Raw genomic sequence first — 18,221 nt, forward strand, 5'->3', positions numbered from 1 at the left:
TGTCTTCCATCTTCTCTCTCCCTTTTGTCAGATTCTTTTTCTCCTTTAGTTCTCTTTCCTTACAGTTGAATCCTTTCTCTTCCATAAATCTTTCTTTCCCCAAATCAATTTTTGGCCCCTTCACATTTCTGAAACCTTCCAAATTTCCTTTATAATTCTTTCATTTTCTTCATATATTATATATAAGAAAATACTTATACACGCATGCACATATGTATAGATACATATATGTGTATATATAATATATACACATTATATATAAAATTTTCCTCTAGCCATATACTCTATTCTGAAATTCAATCTTATCTCCTTCATCTCTTCTTACTGAATATCATCTGAACCTCACTACTCCCTCTAATTCAACATATTCAAAACTGAATTGATCATCTCTCCCCTTAAACTGCATTACCTGATACAGCTACAGAAGGACTGCTAGGTTCTCCATAGCCAAAATCATTCACTGCCACCACTCGGAATTCATAGGTCACCCCCTGCCGGAGTTTGTCCAAACTAACAGTGTAGGATGTAGCGCTTCGGGGGATATCCTTCACAAACATATCCCATAGGCCTTCATCTGGAAAGAAAACAAGAAAGAGAACTTATTCTTCTTTTTTCTTCCCTTCAAACCTCCAACCCAATGGTTAGATTATTCCATTGTAAATGATTGCCTTTTCTGCTATCAATCTATGCAAATGGTAATACATAATTATTCAAGGACAGATTATCTTTGCATTCTTCTTCTGGACCAATGATGTGTTTATGAATCTTGGTGCATGAGGAGGAACAAAAAGGAAGCCATTTAAAATCAGAGGAGATAATATTTGTAAAGCACTTAGCTTTACACTGAGACATGGTAAGCTATACATAAATGATTGCTCCTTTGCCTACTTTGTTCCTTTATATCCAGTCTTAAATTTCATACCAATCAGACATTATACTGATACTCCAATACTTCATGGTGGACCTATGGCTAAAATATTCATCACCAAATGCCAGTCAAATGATGGGGAGCTCCCTTTTACTTAGACTCATCTTTGAATAGTAGATCCAATCTGCCATTGAGAGTTACACTCAAAAGCTTTCCAAAAAAGTAAAACCTGAAAAATCATGCCTGTCTTTGCACAGCAAAGAAGTTCAAGGTCTTCTCCTTCTGCTCCCCTGTCTCCCATTTCCCCCCTCCCTTTTGTCAGATTCTTCTCAGGATCACTTTCAGATGCTTAAATGAAGCAACAGAGTAAGTTTCTATGGAAGATACACATTGGATTAGAAATTCTGTCTTCAGATCATTCCGTGGGTATCTTCCATAACAGCATTTCACAAAAATCCTCTTTTTCCCTAAAGTGCTCAATTGTTCAAGTCCAGACCTTCCTAAACTTTGACCCATTCAATAAAAAAAACATTTCCTTGTCCCCTTCTTCCTTAAGATCCCTGCTCTCTAAATGATTTATCTTATAAAAATCATTTCAACAATCATCTTCTGGAGACATAAATAAATGTCTCTCTAATGGCAGAAATTTAGATATAGGCTGGAAAAGTGGGCCTCTTTCTCAACAAATACTAGTTAGGTAATCATTCATTTTTAACTCGATTCACGTTCAATATCCTAAAACTTTGTTTGAATAATCCCATTAGATTTCCACAAAATTCAGTGATGAATTTTGTCACTATACTTAAACATTATTGTACTTTTAAAAATAATTAATTACATAACTATTAATACACATTGCTTTTTGAATCACATTGGGAGAGAAAAATCAGAACAAAAGGGAAAACCCAGGGGAAAGGGAAAAAAAAACAGAAAAAAGAAGTGAACATAGCATATTTTTTATTTATATTAAATCTCCATTTTTGTTTGTTTGTTTGTTTGTTTTTTTTCTGGATACAGATGGCATTTTGTATCCAAAATCTACTGGGATTGCCACTGAGAGGAACGAAGTCTTTCATAGTTGATCATCGCATATTCTTGCTGTAATTATGTATAGTGTATTCCTGCTTCTGCTTGTTTCAATCAGCATCAGTTCATGTAAATCTTTCTAGACCTTTCTAAAAGCAGTTAATTCATCATTTTCATAGAACAATAATATTTCATTATCTTCATATATCACAACTTGTTTAGCCATTTCTCAATTGATGAGCATCTATTCATTTTCCACTTTTTTGCTACCACAAAAAGAGCTGCTACAAACATTTTTGCACATGTGGGTTTTTTTCCCTTCTTTATGATTTCCTTGGGATATAGACCCAGTAATGGCACTGCTGGATCAAAGGGTATATACAGTTTCATAGTCCTTTGGTCATAGTTCCAAATTGCTCTCCAGAATAGTTGGAGCATTTCACAACTCCACCAACAATATAAACCAGTTTTCCCACATCCCCTCCAACACTTATCATTATCTTTTCCTGTCATTTCAGCCAAGCTGAGAGATATGAGGTGGCACCTCAGAGTTGTTTTAATTTGCATTTCTCTCATCAATAGTAATTTAGAGCATTTTTTCATATGAATATAGATAGCTTAATTTTGTCATCTGAAAATTGTTCATGTCCTTTGATCATTTACCAATTGGGGAATGATTTGTATTTTTATAAATTTGACACAGATCTTTAGATTGGGCTGTAAAAAATTTTCCCCAGTTTTGTACTTAACTTTTAATCTTGTTTCCGTTGGTTTTGTTTGTTGTCTGTTTTGCCTTTCATAATATTCTCTAGCTCTTCTTTGGTCATAAATGCCTCCCTTTTCCAAAGATCTGATAGAATTTGCTTATGGTATCACCCTTTATTCCCAAATCTTGCATCTATTTTGATCTTATTTTGGTATGGAATATGAGATGTAGGACTATGCCAGTTTTCCCAGCAATTTTTTTCAAATACTGAGTTCTTATCCTGGAAGCTGGAGTTTAGGGATTAATCAAATTAGATTATTAAAGACCTTGATTATTGTGTTGTATGTATCTAATTGATTCCACTGGTCTACCACTCTATTTCTTAGCTGGTACCAAATGGTTTTGATGACTATTTCTTTATAATATAGTACTGCTAAGTCACTATCCTTTGTATTTTTTTCATTAATTCTTGACCTCTGTTCCTCCAGGTGAATTTTATTATTATTATTATTGTTGTTGTTTTACAAAATAATTTTTTGGCAGTTTGTTTTGTAGGGCACTGAACAAGTAGACCAATTTAGGCAGAATTGTCATTTTTATTATATTAGCTCACCCTAGCCACGAATCATTGATATTTTTCTAATTGTTTAGATCGGACTTTATTTGTATAAGTTTTGTAATTGTGTTCATATAGTTTCTGGATTTGTCTTGGCAGGTAGATACCAAACATTTATCTTGTCTACAATTATTTTAAATGAAATTTTGCTTTCTATTTCTTGTGGATGGGCTTTGTCAGTAATATATAGAAATGCTGATGATTTGTGGGGGTTTTATTTTATATCCTGCAACTTTGCTAAAGATGTTAATTGTTTTGAGTAGGTTTTTGGATGACTTTCTAGGATTATCTAAATATATCATCACATCATCTGCAAAAAGTGATACTTTTATTTCCTCATTGCCTATTTTAATTCATTTAATTTCTTTTTCTTATTGCTAAAGTCAACATTTCTAGTATAATATTGAATAATAGTGGTGATAATGGACATCCTTGTCTCACCCCTGATCTTTTTGGGAATGCATCCAGTTTTTCTCCATTACAAATAATGCTTGCTGTTGGTTTTAGATAGATACTGCTTACTATTTTAAGGAAAGCTCCCTTTATCCCTATACTCTCTAGTGTTTTTAATAGAAATGAGTGCTGCATTTTGTCAAAAGTTTTTTCTGCATCTATTGAGATTTTTGTTGGTTTTGTTATTGATAAAGTTGATTATAGTAATAGTTTTCTTGATATTGAATTAGCCCTGCATTTCTGGTTTCAATCCCACTTGGTCATAGTATATGTATCAATTGTGTTTCTTGTAAACAACATAATATAGAATTCTTCTTTTTAATCTACCCTGCTATTTGCTTTGCTTTTATGGGAGAATTCATCCTATTCACATTCACAGTTATGATTACCAGTTCTGCACTTCCCTCCATTCTATTTTCTTCCCTGTTGTTTTCTCTTTCCACTCACTCCATCTACTACTTATCTTCTATCACTTCTCCCCACCTCTTACCATTTTTTCCTAGTGTTTCTGACCTCTCTTCAATACAGTTCCTCCCTTTTCTTTACCCCTTTTCCTCCTACTTCTTTATAGAATTGGATAAATTTCTGTATCCAACTGAATGATTAAGTTATTCCCTCTTGGAGCCAAAACTGATGAGATCAAACGTCAGCAAAATTCACTCCCCTCCCATCTTTCCCTGGATTGTAATAAATCTTTTGTGCCTCTTCATGTGGTTTATACCCCCTTTCCCATTATACCCCCCCTTTCCTCTTCTTCCAGGACAGACCTTTTCCTATTCTTTAATGCCTTTTTCTTTGATATCATCCCACCAGAGTCTATCACAACCACACTCTCCATACATGTGATACCCCACCCTGTCTGGCCCATAACAAAGAGTTCTCAAGAGGTACAGATATCATTTCCCATTTAGAGATGTAAACAGTTTAACCTTTAAATAATAAATATTTTCTCCTATGGTTCCCTTGCATCCTGTATTTGAAGATTACATTTTCTGTTTAGTTCTAGTTTTTTTCAATAGAAGAAATGATTGAAAGTCTCTTACTTCATTGAAGATCCATCATCTCCCCTGAAAGATGATACTGACTCTAGTTAGGTAATTCATTCTTGGTTGTAATCCCAGATCCCTTGCCTTCTAGAATATGGAATCCAAGGCCCTCTGATCCTTTATTGTAAAAGCTGCCAGGATCCTGAGTAATCCTGATGGTTGCTCCTTGATATCTGAATTGTTTTTATCTGGCAGCTTGCACTAGTTTTTTCTTGAGGTTGTAGTTCTGGAGTTTTGTAACAATTTTCTTGTGATTTTCCTTGTAGGATCACTTTCCGAAGGTGATTGGTGGATTCTTTTAACAATATCAGGTAATACAGAGAAATTTTCCGTGACGATCTCTTGAAGAATGTTGTTCAGTCTCCTCTTTTTGTTCATGACCTTCAGGTAGACCTATAATTATTAAATTGTCTATTTTAGCTCTATTTTCAGGTTGGCTATTTTTTACAATGAGGTATTTTATATTTTCTTCCATTTTTTTTCTTTTCTTTTTTTTTAGTTTGTCTGATTCTTGATGTCTCATAGATTCATTAGTTTCCATTTGCCCAGTTCTGGTTTTTAATGTATAATTTGCTTCAATTAGCTTTTGTATCTCTTTTTCCATTTAGTTAATTCTATTTTTAAAGTTGTTTTCTTCGGTGGATTTTTTTTAATTTGGTCAATTGTATTTTTAAAGGAATTGTCTTTCTTTTCTAAGCTATTGGCTCTCTCATGCATACCTTTCTTTTCCTTTCTCATTTTTTCTTTTACCTTTCTTATTTCCGTTAAAGTCTTTTATGAGCACTTCCAAGAAGTCTCTTTGGGTTTGAGACCAATTCATATCAATTTTTGAGATTTCCTTTGTGGACATTTTGTCTTTGAGTTAATGTTTTGGTCTTTCCTGCCACCATAGTAGCCATAGTCAAGATTCTTTTCTTTCTTGCTCATTTTTTTCCCTTTTCTTTCAATATTTCTCCTCCTCCTCCTCCTCCTCCTCCTTCTTCTTCTTTCTTTTCACTTTTAAAATAGCACTCTGCTCCCAAGGTAAAGATGTCACTGTTCCAAGCTTCTTGAGCAGCTCTGAGCCTTGGCTTTGAGTATACTTGTGTTTGCAGGGGCAGCTTTGCCTGCTTTTCCCAGGAAAACACCTGGTTTCCCAGAATTTGCCTTCTAAGCTGGGACTGGGGACAGCCCCACTGGTTTGCTCTACTACTACTGAACCAGGACATAGGGTCTCAGTTGCTGATCTGCTATGATTAAGACCTTCTCACTGACTTTTCCAGACTCTGAACTAAGCTGAACACCTTTTTTCACCCCAGTGAGACTGATTTTTCTTAAAGTTTTTTCAGTCTATCTTGAGCTGGAGAATGGTTTTATTCCATTGGATTGTGTTCAGAAACTTGGTTTCATGTGGTTTTTGAGGGAAACTAAGAAAGCTCAAGCAGCTTCCTGGTTCCACCCCCCCCCACCCCAGAAGCCACATAATGCACTTTTCTGAGCTAAATTATTATACCAAGTGTTGTCCAAAGAGATTTTTTTTAAGTAAACATGTAAGAAGAGAATATCAAAAGGATACAACTTGTAAATAGATAAAATATATGTCAAAAGAGTATATACATACCACATGTCTGCAAAATGTGTGTAGACCAAATGATGTCTAATGTCCTTTTAATATCTGACTTCTCATGATTTGATTATGAAAAAAATTATTATTTTAATATGACACTTTCTTCAGAGTTAAATGACAATATACAACATGTTCCAAAAGTCCTATTGAAATTCAAAGCTTTGCCTATTTAAGCTAATAAATATTTGAAAAAATGTATAATAGCTTAAGTTATGAAAGTCTAAAATTTCATTAAGACTTTTGGAACAACCTGCATATTTAAATCTCTAAGAGAGATGTTGTTGTTGAGATATTTCAGCTATGTTCAATTCTGGGATGCCATTTGGGGTTTTTTTGGAAAAGATATTGAAGTGGTTTGCCATTTCTTTCTCCAGCTTAACAGAGGAGGAAACTGAGAAATTAGGGTTAGTGATTTGTCCAAGGAAACACAATTAAGGAGTGTCTAAAGCTGGACTTGAACTCGAGAAGATGATGCTTCCTGTCTTCAAGCCACTCTGTCCACTGTGCTACCAAGATGCTCTACTAAGAGAGGTGGTAGGCTGGCAAACTGTATACTGTATCTAGGTATCTACTTCTTTTATGTATATTTTATATATGTGTGTGTGTATGTGTATATGTGTGTGTATATGTATATATATGTACATATACACACACACACATATATATAATATATGTATACATATAAAATGTTTGAATATATTTTATACACTATATTCAAACATTTATAGGCTTATGTATTTAAATTAAAATTGAAATTATCAAATTAAATTTTAAATATGAAAAATTATTTTAAAATTTTTCATTGAGCAAAATATCTATACCAAAATCTCTACTTCAAATCATAACTTATTACTAATTATATACATATAAATACATATTTATAAGCATATATATATATATATGTGTGTGTGTGTGTGTGTGTATATATATACACACAAATGTGGATATTTTTATCCTTTCTACAAGTGGATCCTGGGAAAGGGGAAAAGATTTTTGAAAGAAGAAAAATATTTACATATACAGGTGCCTATGACCCTGACAGCTTTATAGAAAGAACTGCAATATACCTAAATCATTATTATCCTATACTGCAAAACACCAGATATGTTCAAATGGATTTTCCTAACAGTAAATAATAATGAAATTTCTGGCATATATGTCTATAGTTGCTTAGAATTTATAGGCCACTAAAGCCTTACTGCACTATTTAAGTTCCTATATTCATATACTGAATGAGGTAATGTATGTGAAAGTGCTTTGAAGAGTATAAAGCCCTGTTCAAGTGTATGACATTATTATTATTGCTATATATCCACTTATATCTAGGCTCATTTTTTTAGGGAGATTGTCATTACTGCAGTAAACACAAAATGGCAATATTTAGCCCAGACCTATCTATTGTAAAACATCAATATTCAACATTGGAAGAGACTTAGAGATGTCAGAGTTCAGCAGGAACTTGAGAGAGCATCTTATCAACTCCCTCACTTTATTGAAACAGGGGGTTAAATTGAAACTCAGGAGATTAAATGCTACATGAGGTTCAATTGAAGGAAATGGGGATATCTTCTTGTTCTCTTTATTCCATGCTTTTGCTTACATGCTATCTAACAGATTCCCCTCACACTTCTACCTCATTAGGTCCCACCTCACAACTCTTTAAAAAATTTTATTATGTACTTACTTTTTTTCTTCCCTCCCTTAATAATATTTTATTATTTTCCAATTATATATAAAGATAGTTTCCAACATTAACTTTTACAAAATTTTGAGTTCCAAGTTTTTCTCCTCTCTCCCTCCCCTGAACAGCCAGAAATGTGATATATATTGTATAAGTACAATCATATTAATCATATTTCCTCAGTAGTCATGTTGTGAAAGAAGAATCAGAACAAAAGGGAAAAACCACCCAAAAAAGTGAAAATAGTGTGCTTCTTTCTATCTGCATTCAAAATTCTGGATTGTGGATAGATATTTTCTGTTTCTGGATATAGATAGCATTTTCTAACTTAAATCTTTTAGAATTGTCTTAGATCATTGTATTACTGAGAAGAGCGGAGTTGATCATAGTAGATCACTGCAGAAGTTGCTGTTACTATCTACAATGTTCTCCTGGTTATGTTCGCTTCACTCAGCATCACTTCACAGAGCATTCACTCTTTTCAGGATTTCTGAAATCTGCCTGCTCAACATTTCTTATAGCATTCCATTACATTCATATACTACAATTTGTTCAGCCACTCCCCAAATGATGGATATACCCTCAATGTCTAATTCTTTGCCACCATAAGAATAACTGCTATAAATGTTTTTATACATGAAGGTCCTTTTCATTTTTTATGATCTCTTTGGGATACAGACCTAGTATATTGGATCAAAGGGTATGCAGTTTTATAGTTTATGGGCATAGTTCCAAATTGCTCTCCAGAATGGGTAATTAGTTCACAACTCTACCAACAATTCATTAGTATTCCAATTTCCCCACATCTTCTCCAACTTATCATTTTCCTTTTCTGTCATATTAATCAATTGGATAGATATAAAGTGGTACCTCAGAATTATTTTAATTTGCCTTTCTCTAAACAATAATGATTTAGAGCAATTTTAATGTGACTATACATAGCTTTAATTTCTTCATCTGAAAACTATCTGTTCATATTCTTTGACCATTTATCAATAAGGGAATGACTATGTCCTTATATATTTGACTCAGTTCTCTAAATATTTAAGAAGTGAGGCCTTTATCAGAAACATTTTCTGTAAAGGTTGTTTCCCAACTTTCTGTTTTCCTTCTAATCCTGGTTGCATTGTAAAAATCTTTTAAATTTAATGTAATCAAAATTATCGATTTTTATATTTCATAATTGTTATGGGTCAGAACTTGAAACAAGGTGCTAAGTCACTGGAGTTGATAGAAATAATACTTATGTACTTGGTTCACACCTTTGGAGTTCACACCTTTGGGAGAGTTCACACATTAGCTCACACATTAGAGTTCACACCTCTCACACCTTTAGAGTTCACACCTTTAAGAGATCATATATAAGGAGCTCCCACAAGCCAACTAGGGACTTCAGGAGATTCACAAATCAGGATTCAGTGAAGGAGATTCACAAGTCACAGCTCCCACAAGCCTACTCTCTTGGAGGAGGAATCAGATCCATTCGATATTCCACCTCCAGGTTTTGGATTCAGAGGGAGCTGGAGGCTGAAGCTGGCAGAGGCAAAGGACCAGCAACAAGAGCTCTCGGAACCAAGGAAAGCTAACTGGTCTATTTTGGAAGAGACAATAAAGAACTGGACTTTAACAGCTGGCTGTATTTGAGGTGATTATTACTCTGAACTGAAACAAAGGCTGCTTCCAGAAGCTCCCCAATAAACCTGCTCCAAGAGAAGGATTATATTTTAGAGAAGAGAACATTACACATAACATTCTTTATTTCTTGTTTGGTCATAAATTCTTTCCTTCTCCATAGCTCTAACAAGTAAACTATTCCTTGTACTCCTGATTTGTTTATGATATCACCCATTATATTTAAAGCATGTACCCATTTTGACTTTATTTTGGTATACAGTATGAAATATTTGTCTATACCATTCTGCCATACTATTTTCCAATTTTCCCAGGAGTTTTTGTCAAATAGTAAGTTCTTGTCCCAGAAACTGGAGTCTTTGGGTTTATCAGATTTTAGATTACTATTGTTATCTACTATTGTGTCTTGTGTACCTAACCTATTTCACTAGCCTACTACTCTTATTTCCCCACCAGTACCAAATAGTTTTGATTATTGTCACTTTATAACATATTATTAGATATGGTATGGCTAGTCCACCAAAGTGAAAAAGAAATACAAAAGATAACTGAAGAAAATCACACATTAAAAACTAGAGTGAGACAAAAGGAAGCTAATAGTTTTGTGACACAGCAAGAATCAGTCAAACAAATTAAAAAGAATGAAAAAATGGAAGAAAATGTGAAATATCTCATTGGCAAAACAGTCAACTTGGAAAATAGATCCAGAAGAGACAATTTTCAAATTATTGGCCTACCTGAAGGCCATGACCAAAAAAAGAGCCTGGATAGCATTATATAAGAGATCATTAAGGGAAAATGTCCCACTAAGTCTAGAAACAGTGAAATGCTCATTGAAAGAACCCATTGATCACCTTTGGAAAGAGATCCCATAAGGAAAACATCAAGGAATAAGGTCAAAATGGGTATATAATTTGTACATAAAGGATGATATCATAAACAAATTAGGAGAACAAGGGATAATTTTTTAAGCAGATCTTTGGAGAAGTGAGGAATTTATAACCAAAGAAGAACTAGAGAACATTATGAAAGGCAAAATGGATAACATTGATTACATTAAGTTAAAAAGGCTTTGCATAAATAAAACCAACAGAAACAAGATTAAAAGGCAAGTAAAAAGCTGGGAAGAAATTTTTACAGACAGTATTTCTGATACAGATCTCATTTCTAAAATAAGGAAAGAACTGTGTCAAATTTATTAGAATACACGTCATTCCCCAATTGATAAATGGTCAAAAGATATGAACAGACAATTTTCAGATGATTAAATTAAAACCATTTATAGTTGTATGAAAAATGCTCTAAATGGCTATTGAGTAGAGAAATGCAATTTAAAACAGTTTTGAGGTATCACTTCATAACTCTTAGATTGTCTAAAATGATAGGAAAAGATAATGATAAATGTTGGAGGAGATGCTGGAAAACTAGAATACTAATGCATTGTTAGTAGAGCTGTGAAATGATCCAACCATTCTGGAGAACAATTTGGAACTATGGCCAAATTATGCCCAAAGGGCAATCAAACTGTGAATGTCCTTGACCCAGCAGTCAAGTCTCTACTGAGTCTGTATCCCAAGGAAATCATAAAGGAGAAAAAAAGACCCACATTTGCAAAAATGTTTGTAGCAGCTCTTTTTGTGGTAGCAAAGAATTGGAAAAGGAATAAATGCCTACCAATTGGGGAATGGCTGAACAAACTATGGTACAGGAAGAATATTATTGTTCCATAAAAATTGATGAACAAACTAATTTTGGAAAGGCCTGGAAAGATTTACATGAACTGATACTGATTGAAATAAGCAGAATCAAGAATACATTGTACACAATAGCAGCAAGAATTGTTATCATCTGAGAGACTTGATTCTTCTAAGTAGTTAAGTGTTCCAAAGCAATCCTAATAGACTTTGGACAGAAAATGCCATCTGCATATAGAAAAATGATCTAAGGAGACTGAATGTAAATCAACACATGCTATGTTCACTTCTTTTCTCTGTTTTTTTTTTTAATCTTTCCCATGGTTTTTTTCCCTTTTGCTCTGATTTTTCTTTCCAACATGATTCATAAATCAATGTGTATTAAAAATAAATAAATTTACTACAATAAAAAAGAGATGCTATGATGTCCAATTAATATCCTCTTGACATTAGTGATTTAGTATGATGAACTGAGGCAAAGAAAAAGTAGACAACTTTCTCAAAGTTAGTTCTGTGCATGTTCTTTGCATTCATGTTTGTATAATGCTCTTCTACTATAGGAAAAAAAAAATGAATATTTCACCCCTAGCCCCAAAGGACATATTTTATTTTAAGCTCGCTGTCATAGCTCCAAGAATTGTGTGAGTTTTTCATAAAAACATTTTAAAATATTGATACAGCCCCTAAACATAGAACGATTTATTTGGCAATCCATTTACACTGAGAAATATTTGGGAAGAAAAAAGTCACAAGAGAGTTTTCTCTTGAATTAAAGGGAAGAAAACATTCATATTTTATTTTTCTTAATTCTGCCTGAAAAGGAATTAATATGTAGTATTTTAAATACAAGTTTTCCTTTACCAGACAATTTATCCCAATAAATATTTACATCAAAATATTTAGAAAAATCAGATATGAGAAGAATGTCTTGGCACTTTGAAACTGGTCTTCTTGGCTGTGGATTGTTTTTCTCCTTTATATTATGCTGTGAAATATCTCAATAAATTAATGATTGAGTAAACTATCTCCACAAATTAGTAAAATATAACATTACAGAACCATTAGTAATAATTAGATTTGCACAACTTATATCTCAGACACCAAGCTAATTCCTGATCCTTTGAATATTGTCTTAATTAACACTTGAGAAAGTATCAGGGGCTCATGTAAAGTAAAAAAAAAAAATAAGTAAATCTCTTTATGAGATTTACTTAACCCTCAATTATCCAGATATAGACTATCTACCACATGCAATCAAATTTTTAAACTTCTCTTGGTCAATCAGCAGGTTTTTAGTCACCTTGTTTCACCTTCAGATACTGTACATTCAGAGAAGAAAAACCAATTTTAATATAACCCTAAGCCAAATAGGAAGGAAACAATCTACTGTTATATAAGCAATCAGGATCAATTACAAATCAAAATATAAGGAACTCTGTATATCTCTCCCATTACTCCTCCTTCATTATGGGTAACTGCTGACAGTTATACATGATAATTAAAAGATATAAAAGCTTCCATTTTCCTATTTTTAAAAGAACTAATATTAGAACTGATATTCTGAGCTGTGATCTTGGGCATTCAGTTTGGGGGCTAATGAGATGTTGTAATTTGATATTACATCTTCCTACTTTCTCGGTCCTTTAGAATGGAGGTAAAAAAAAAAAAGTCGGCCTAAGAATTATAAACTAAAGGAGCAGTTACTTGGCTCAGTAGGTAGAGCACTGGCCCTGAAGTCAGGAGGACTTAAGTCCAATCTGTTTTCATGCACTTAACACTTACTAGCTAGGTGACTCTGGAGAGTCACTCAACCCCAACTGCCCTGCCAAAAAAAAAAAAAAAAGAAAGAAAGAAAGAAAAAGAAAAAGAAAGAAAATACATTATAAACAGCATTAAGATTCTCTTTATGAAACAGGTTTGGGAAGTGATCTGGGCCACATAACTTAATTCTAATGTTTCAGTGCAGACATTTACAAATGAACTCAGTAAGAAAAAGTTATTTAAAGGACCTGAACACTAACCACAATGGAGGGGCTAAATTATACTAATATGATGGGAGGGCTTGGGGGTGATGGTATGGATACAAACTAAACATGGCTAATAGTCTTTCTTGCTTGGTTCCCTTATGGGATACTTTGCAGAACTCTGAAAATCAGTGGAACTGCTGGCAAAGATAACACTGGTAAAGTATGAGTTTAGGGAAATCACTGTGAAATCAAAGTCTGTAACCTATTAATCACAAAATCATGTCCCAGTCAGTCTTAGGTTACTGATTAGTGGGAATCAGCACATCTGTCTGTGAATCTAAGTAGGGCAGATGCTTTGGGCTTGGATTAAATAATCTTTAGAGTCTAATTTCAGCTCAAAAAAAAATCTCACGGGAGATGTAAAATAATAGAATAAATTACAATAATAAATAGTAAATAATAAAAATATTTTTCTCCACTTCCTTCAGGTCAATACTATTTGTCAGAACATGCAAAATGGCCTAATGATAAAGTTCCTTAGGATCTCCAATCTTTTTTTCTCTGATATCAATGATTAGTCTTATGCCCTATGAACATAATAAACTGAGTTTTGTCTTTCATCCTAAAATTTGTCCCTCCATAGAGTCGAAAGCACATGCAAGTCAAAGCAATGTCCCAATAAGCCTGAAGACAATAATGGCTCTTTTCCAAACTCAGCTTGATCCCAGTTCAGGTATATTTGTGGGCCTTGTGCTCAATTTATCCCTCGAACGCACTGAACAGAATTGTGCACTGCAGGCATTAGAGCAGACATGGCACCAACACAAAAGTTTGATTTCATGGACAATTAAACAGGGTCTCCATGCTGAATGAAACTGTCATTCACTACCAGAGACTTCAGGTTCTGTTAACACAGAAGAACCAACAAATGACTGTCAGCTTAGAGCTCTGAGGAGATGGAAACCTGTCAATGGCTTATTTCTTAAACACTGACATTTTTCTTTGGGTAACAGGGCAGACCCCATTATCAATTTAACTGGAATACATAGGCAGATAGACAAGATCCAAATTGTGGGATAAATACTTCTGATTTTTAAAAATGCTGATCTGTTCATTCCAGAAAGGAGAAAAAGTTAACAGAATGCCAGAAAAGGATGGGGGGAAGTGTGAAATCTCAGGATTTCATAAAACTCAACTCAAGACCTTACTGTAATGTGGTACAGTTGACAAGCTGTCAACCAACGTAGTTAAGAGAAGGAAAAAAAATAATGAGAAAAGCCAAATGGTATGAGTTAGAACTATAGCTGCAGCCTTCTTTCTGAATCTGCTGACTTGGGTAGCTTTTAGGGCATGCTAACATTTCAAAAGATGTGGAATTTCTCCTTTGTTCTGCTGAGAACTCGAGGCCAATCACAAGAAAAGTGAGCAAGTGAATCAGAAGGGAGGTAGGAGATTTCTATAGGGGAACAGACACTAAATCCAGGGCAGGAGGGAATGTTACAGTCTCCTTGCACTGAGGGACCCATCTAAGCATCTATTCTCATCAGATCCAATTTCTGGGCTAAATGCATTATTTGGCGGGGGGGGGGGGGGGGGAACAATGCCTTGTCTGCCTGTATTGTATACGTCCTAAATATGTATTTCATGGCTGCTTTGGAGGGGAAAATATATTTATAGCTCCTTTAGTGCCATTCCAGTCTATTGTGTAAATATGTAAATTAGACTGTGTGATCTACACAGTAAAATGCCTTGGAATAATTTGTGTAAATAAATCATCTGCATATGCGCAGTGCACAGTTTTCAAACTTGAAATTTTCCATTGCCTTTCAGGGAGCTCTTTGGAAAGTGTTTCAAAGAAAACTTACACATGCCCAGAAAATGAATACATTGAAGAGGCTGGGCAGGATGGAAATCAGATGGAGGTTTTCTCTGCACCATAACACCCACTGACTGCCATTTACTAGGAATAACAGGGACATTTTTTCCTAGACAGACACTAATTTTATTAAATGTTGTTCCATTCTGCGTGCCTGTGCCATTGCAGCAGCCCATTCCAGCAGCTGCGCTTGCTGAGCGTTAGGACTTGAGCAAAGACAGGGAGGATGCTACTGATGGGCTCCAAAATCCTTTGCATCCTTGTCTGTGCTGGGAGCAGTGTGGATAAGCTGCTTTGTTTCCTAGGTGCCAGAGGTACATGTTGGGACTGATGGGAAGGCATCAGGTCAGGCAGGTGGCCTAGGGCTAAGAGAGGACCCCATCTACTTAGCACAAACGAAAGCACTGAAATGGCAGAAAGCATTAAAACAAACCCAAAGCTGGGGAGGTGGTGAGGCGGGGCCGCACTAAGTCACTAAGTCACTTCCCTGCTCAGAGAGAGCCTTGCCAGAGAGCTTCAGTGGAGAAAATGAGATGATCCAGCGTTTAATGTTTTGTGTAATGAGGCCTGTAATAGATGACAGCTGAGATCCAAAACCCTAAGGTAATGGCAAGGTGTTTAAATATTGACAACCCATAAAAGCTTTTCATTTGACTATTAGATACTGCTGCTCTTAGTCCCAGAAGGAGGAGGAGGAGGAGGAAAAGGAGGAGGAGGAGGAGGAGGAGAAGGAGGAAGAGGAGGAGGAGGAGGAAGAGGAAGAGGAGGAAGAGGAGGAGGAAGAGGAAGAAGAGGAGGAGGAGGACAACTCTTCTTGGCATTGAACAGGAAGACTTAGAGTCAAACAGTTCACTTTGATTCAGTTAATGATCCAAAAGAGAAAATCATTGGCAACCTGCGTCCTGATGTTCAGGAACAAAACCAGGCGGGAAAGTACGGTCTCTGACTTTGGTCTTGAGTCAGTGCTGCACCATGATCGATGTCTCTATGGATCAGTTTCTCATTCCTCAAGGGTCCCCTGCTGAGTTCAGGGCTCCCACTGACTTCAAAGGAGGCTTCACATCTGGATAAACTTCTTCCGTGGTGTGGAATTGGCTGAAAACTAGATCTGGCACTTCAATTAGTCCTTCTTATTCACATCTTCTTCCTGACTCCCTGAAGCTACCCAAAGATCAACATAGGAACTCCAGCTTTCTTCATTACACTATGTGGATGGGTATAAGATAACCTGAGGAAAAATTAAATGGCTCCCCAGGAAAGGCAGAGAATCAATACTTTATCATTTCTTGGGGAGCCTGCATAACGTGTTAACATTCTGAATCCGTGCACATCTGTCTGGTTGCTGGTGCATTTACATTCTTGACAGGGCGATCTCTGACATGAAGATACTCATTTTAAAGTCACACTGGTGCACTCCACTGGGCAGGGTTAAGAGTCTTTTCACAGGATTGTAAATTCTGCTTTTAAGGAGAGAGGTATGAAGGATATCATTCCTGTGTGCACGTGTCTCTGTGTGTGTCTGTGTCTGTGATTGGAGAGAGCTGGATTGAGACAAGGAAAAAATAACTGAACACACTGCTCTGTAATTAGAGTACCCCAGGGCCAGGAAATCCAAAGTATTGTGTGTATGAACTCAATAAGGATGGTGGAACAAGAAAGCATATTCTTCTAGCCACTTTTGTCCTCAAATATTCATTTTCTTCCTCTCGACTATTCTGCCAACAATGTGAATAAGCTACTGTGTTTTCCTAGTTGCCAAAGATACCAGATAAGATTAATGGGAAGATAACAGGTCAGGCAGATGGCACAAGGCCACAGGTATAGCTGGGAGGATAAAAACAGATCACCCCAGCCTTAAGAAAGCAAGCAATGACTAAACTACTTCAATCTTTTACAGGGACTCACCATGGTGAATTTTCAGAGAGTAATATTTTTCTTTACATAAATGACTCACAATAAATGCAATAAATAACATGCTTCTGGGTGGGTGAAACTTGGAATTCTCCATTTTTTGTTCAGTACAATACAATTCATGCTCATTAGGTGCTATGCTAGGCATGGGAGATTAAAAGATAAAAAAATGATTTAGGTTTTGCTCTTAAGGAATATATATTCTACAGCAGGGGTTGGAAAGAAATTATATGAGAGGTTTATACATGTTTATACATACATACATGTGTGTATTTGAGAAAGAGATAGAGAAACAGAAAAGAGATAAAGAGATGGAGAAGGAAGGGGAGGAGAGAGAAAAGAGAGATTGAGATTAGAGGAGAGGGAGACATAGGCAGAAAAAGAAAGAGACAGAGACAGAGAGAGAAGCATATACAAGGGAGTGATGGTATCAAAGGAGAAATCCAGAGAAAGTTGTCCAGCACAATTTGAGGCAGGAGAAAATACTTTTAGGCAAGATGGTACTTGAGATGAGCCTTGAAGAAAAATAAGCATTCAGAAAGGTAGAGATTTGGAAGGAATGGGTATAGGAGAGATAACTTATGAAAATGAATATGGCCAAGAAAGATGAAATCTAGTTTGGAACGTAGAATGAGCATGAGAATAACATCAAATAAAGCTGGAAAGGTAGATTGGAAACAGCCTGTGGGAAAGTCTTGAATGTTAGGCTAAGGAGTTTATCTTTTACCCTACAGGTAAAATAGGGAGCTTCCAAAGGATTTTGGATAGTGTTGTGACATAGTAAAAGTTGTGCCTTAGAAAGACAACACTGGCATCTATTTGTGTGAAAGATAGATTACAGAAATGGAGTGACTAGAAGGGAGAGAAATTAAAGAGACTGTTATAGGAGAGAGGGACTTGGCAACTGAATACATGTGAAGGTTTGCTCAAATCTATAAAACTCCCTTTTCCCTCTCCTTATACCTCCACAATCCCCACTCTCCAAATTCTCTATTCATTGTGACCTAGGTCCTTGGAGACAGAATTTCACTTAAAATATTTTGAATACAGGACTGAATATATTAGACCTCAGTGTTCCCAAGTAAAATAGATAACTAAGTGATCACAATAGATCACTTCAGCTGGTCAATCTTAACTTT

At 35.3% G+C, this 18,221-nt stretch overlaps 1 protein-coding gene across 4 annotated transcripts in view; it reads right to left on the reverse strand.

Moving 5' to 3' along the window:
- The window catches only part of SDK1 (sidekick cell adhesion molecule 1), a 1,196,729-nt gene that overhangs the window by 36,101 nt on the left and 1,142,407 nt on the right, over window positions 1–18,221 (reverse strand). For all 4 annotated transcript variants that reach the window (XM_031949904.1, XM_031949968.1, XM_031949836.1 and 1 more), the window contains one exon: window positions 410–574. In XM_031949904.1, coding sequence (XP_031805764.1) covers window positions 410–574 — 165 coding nt within the window. The remainder of the gene's footprint in view (window positions 1–409; window positions 575–18,221) is intronic.

This window comes from Sarcophilus harrisii, chromosome 1 (genome assembly GCF_902635505.1).
Source record: "Sarcophilus harrisii chromosome 1, mSarHar1.11, whole genome shotgun sequence".
NCBI classification, from domain to species: domain Eukaryota; kingdom Metazoa; phylum Chordata; class Mammalia; order Dasyuromorphia; family Dasyuridae; genus Sarcophilus; species Sarcophilus harrisii.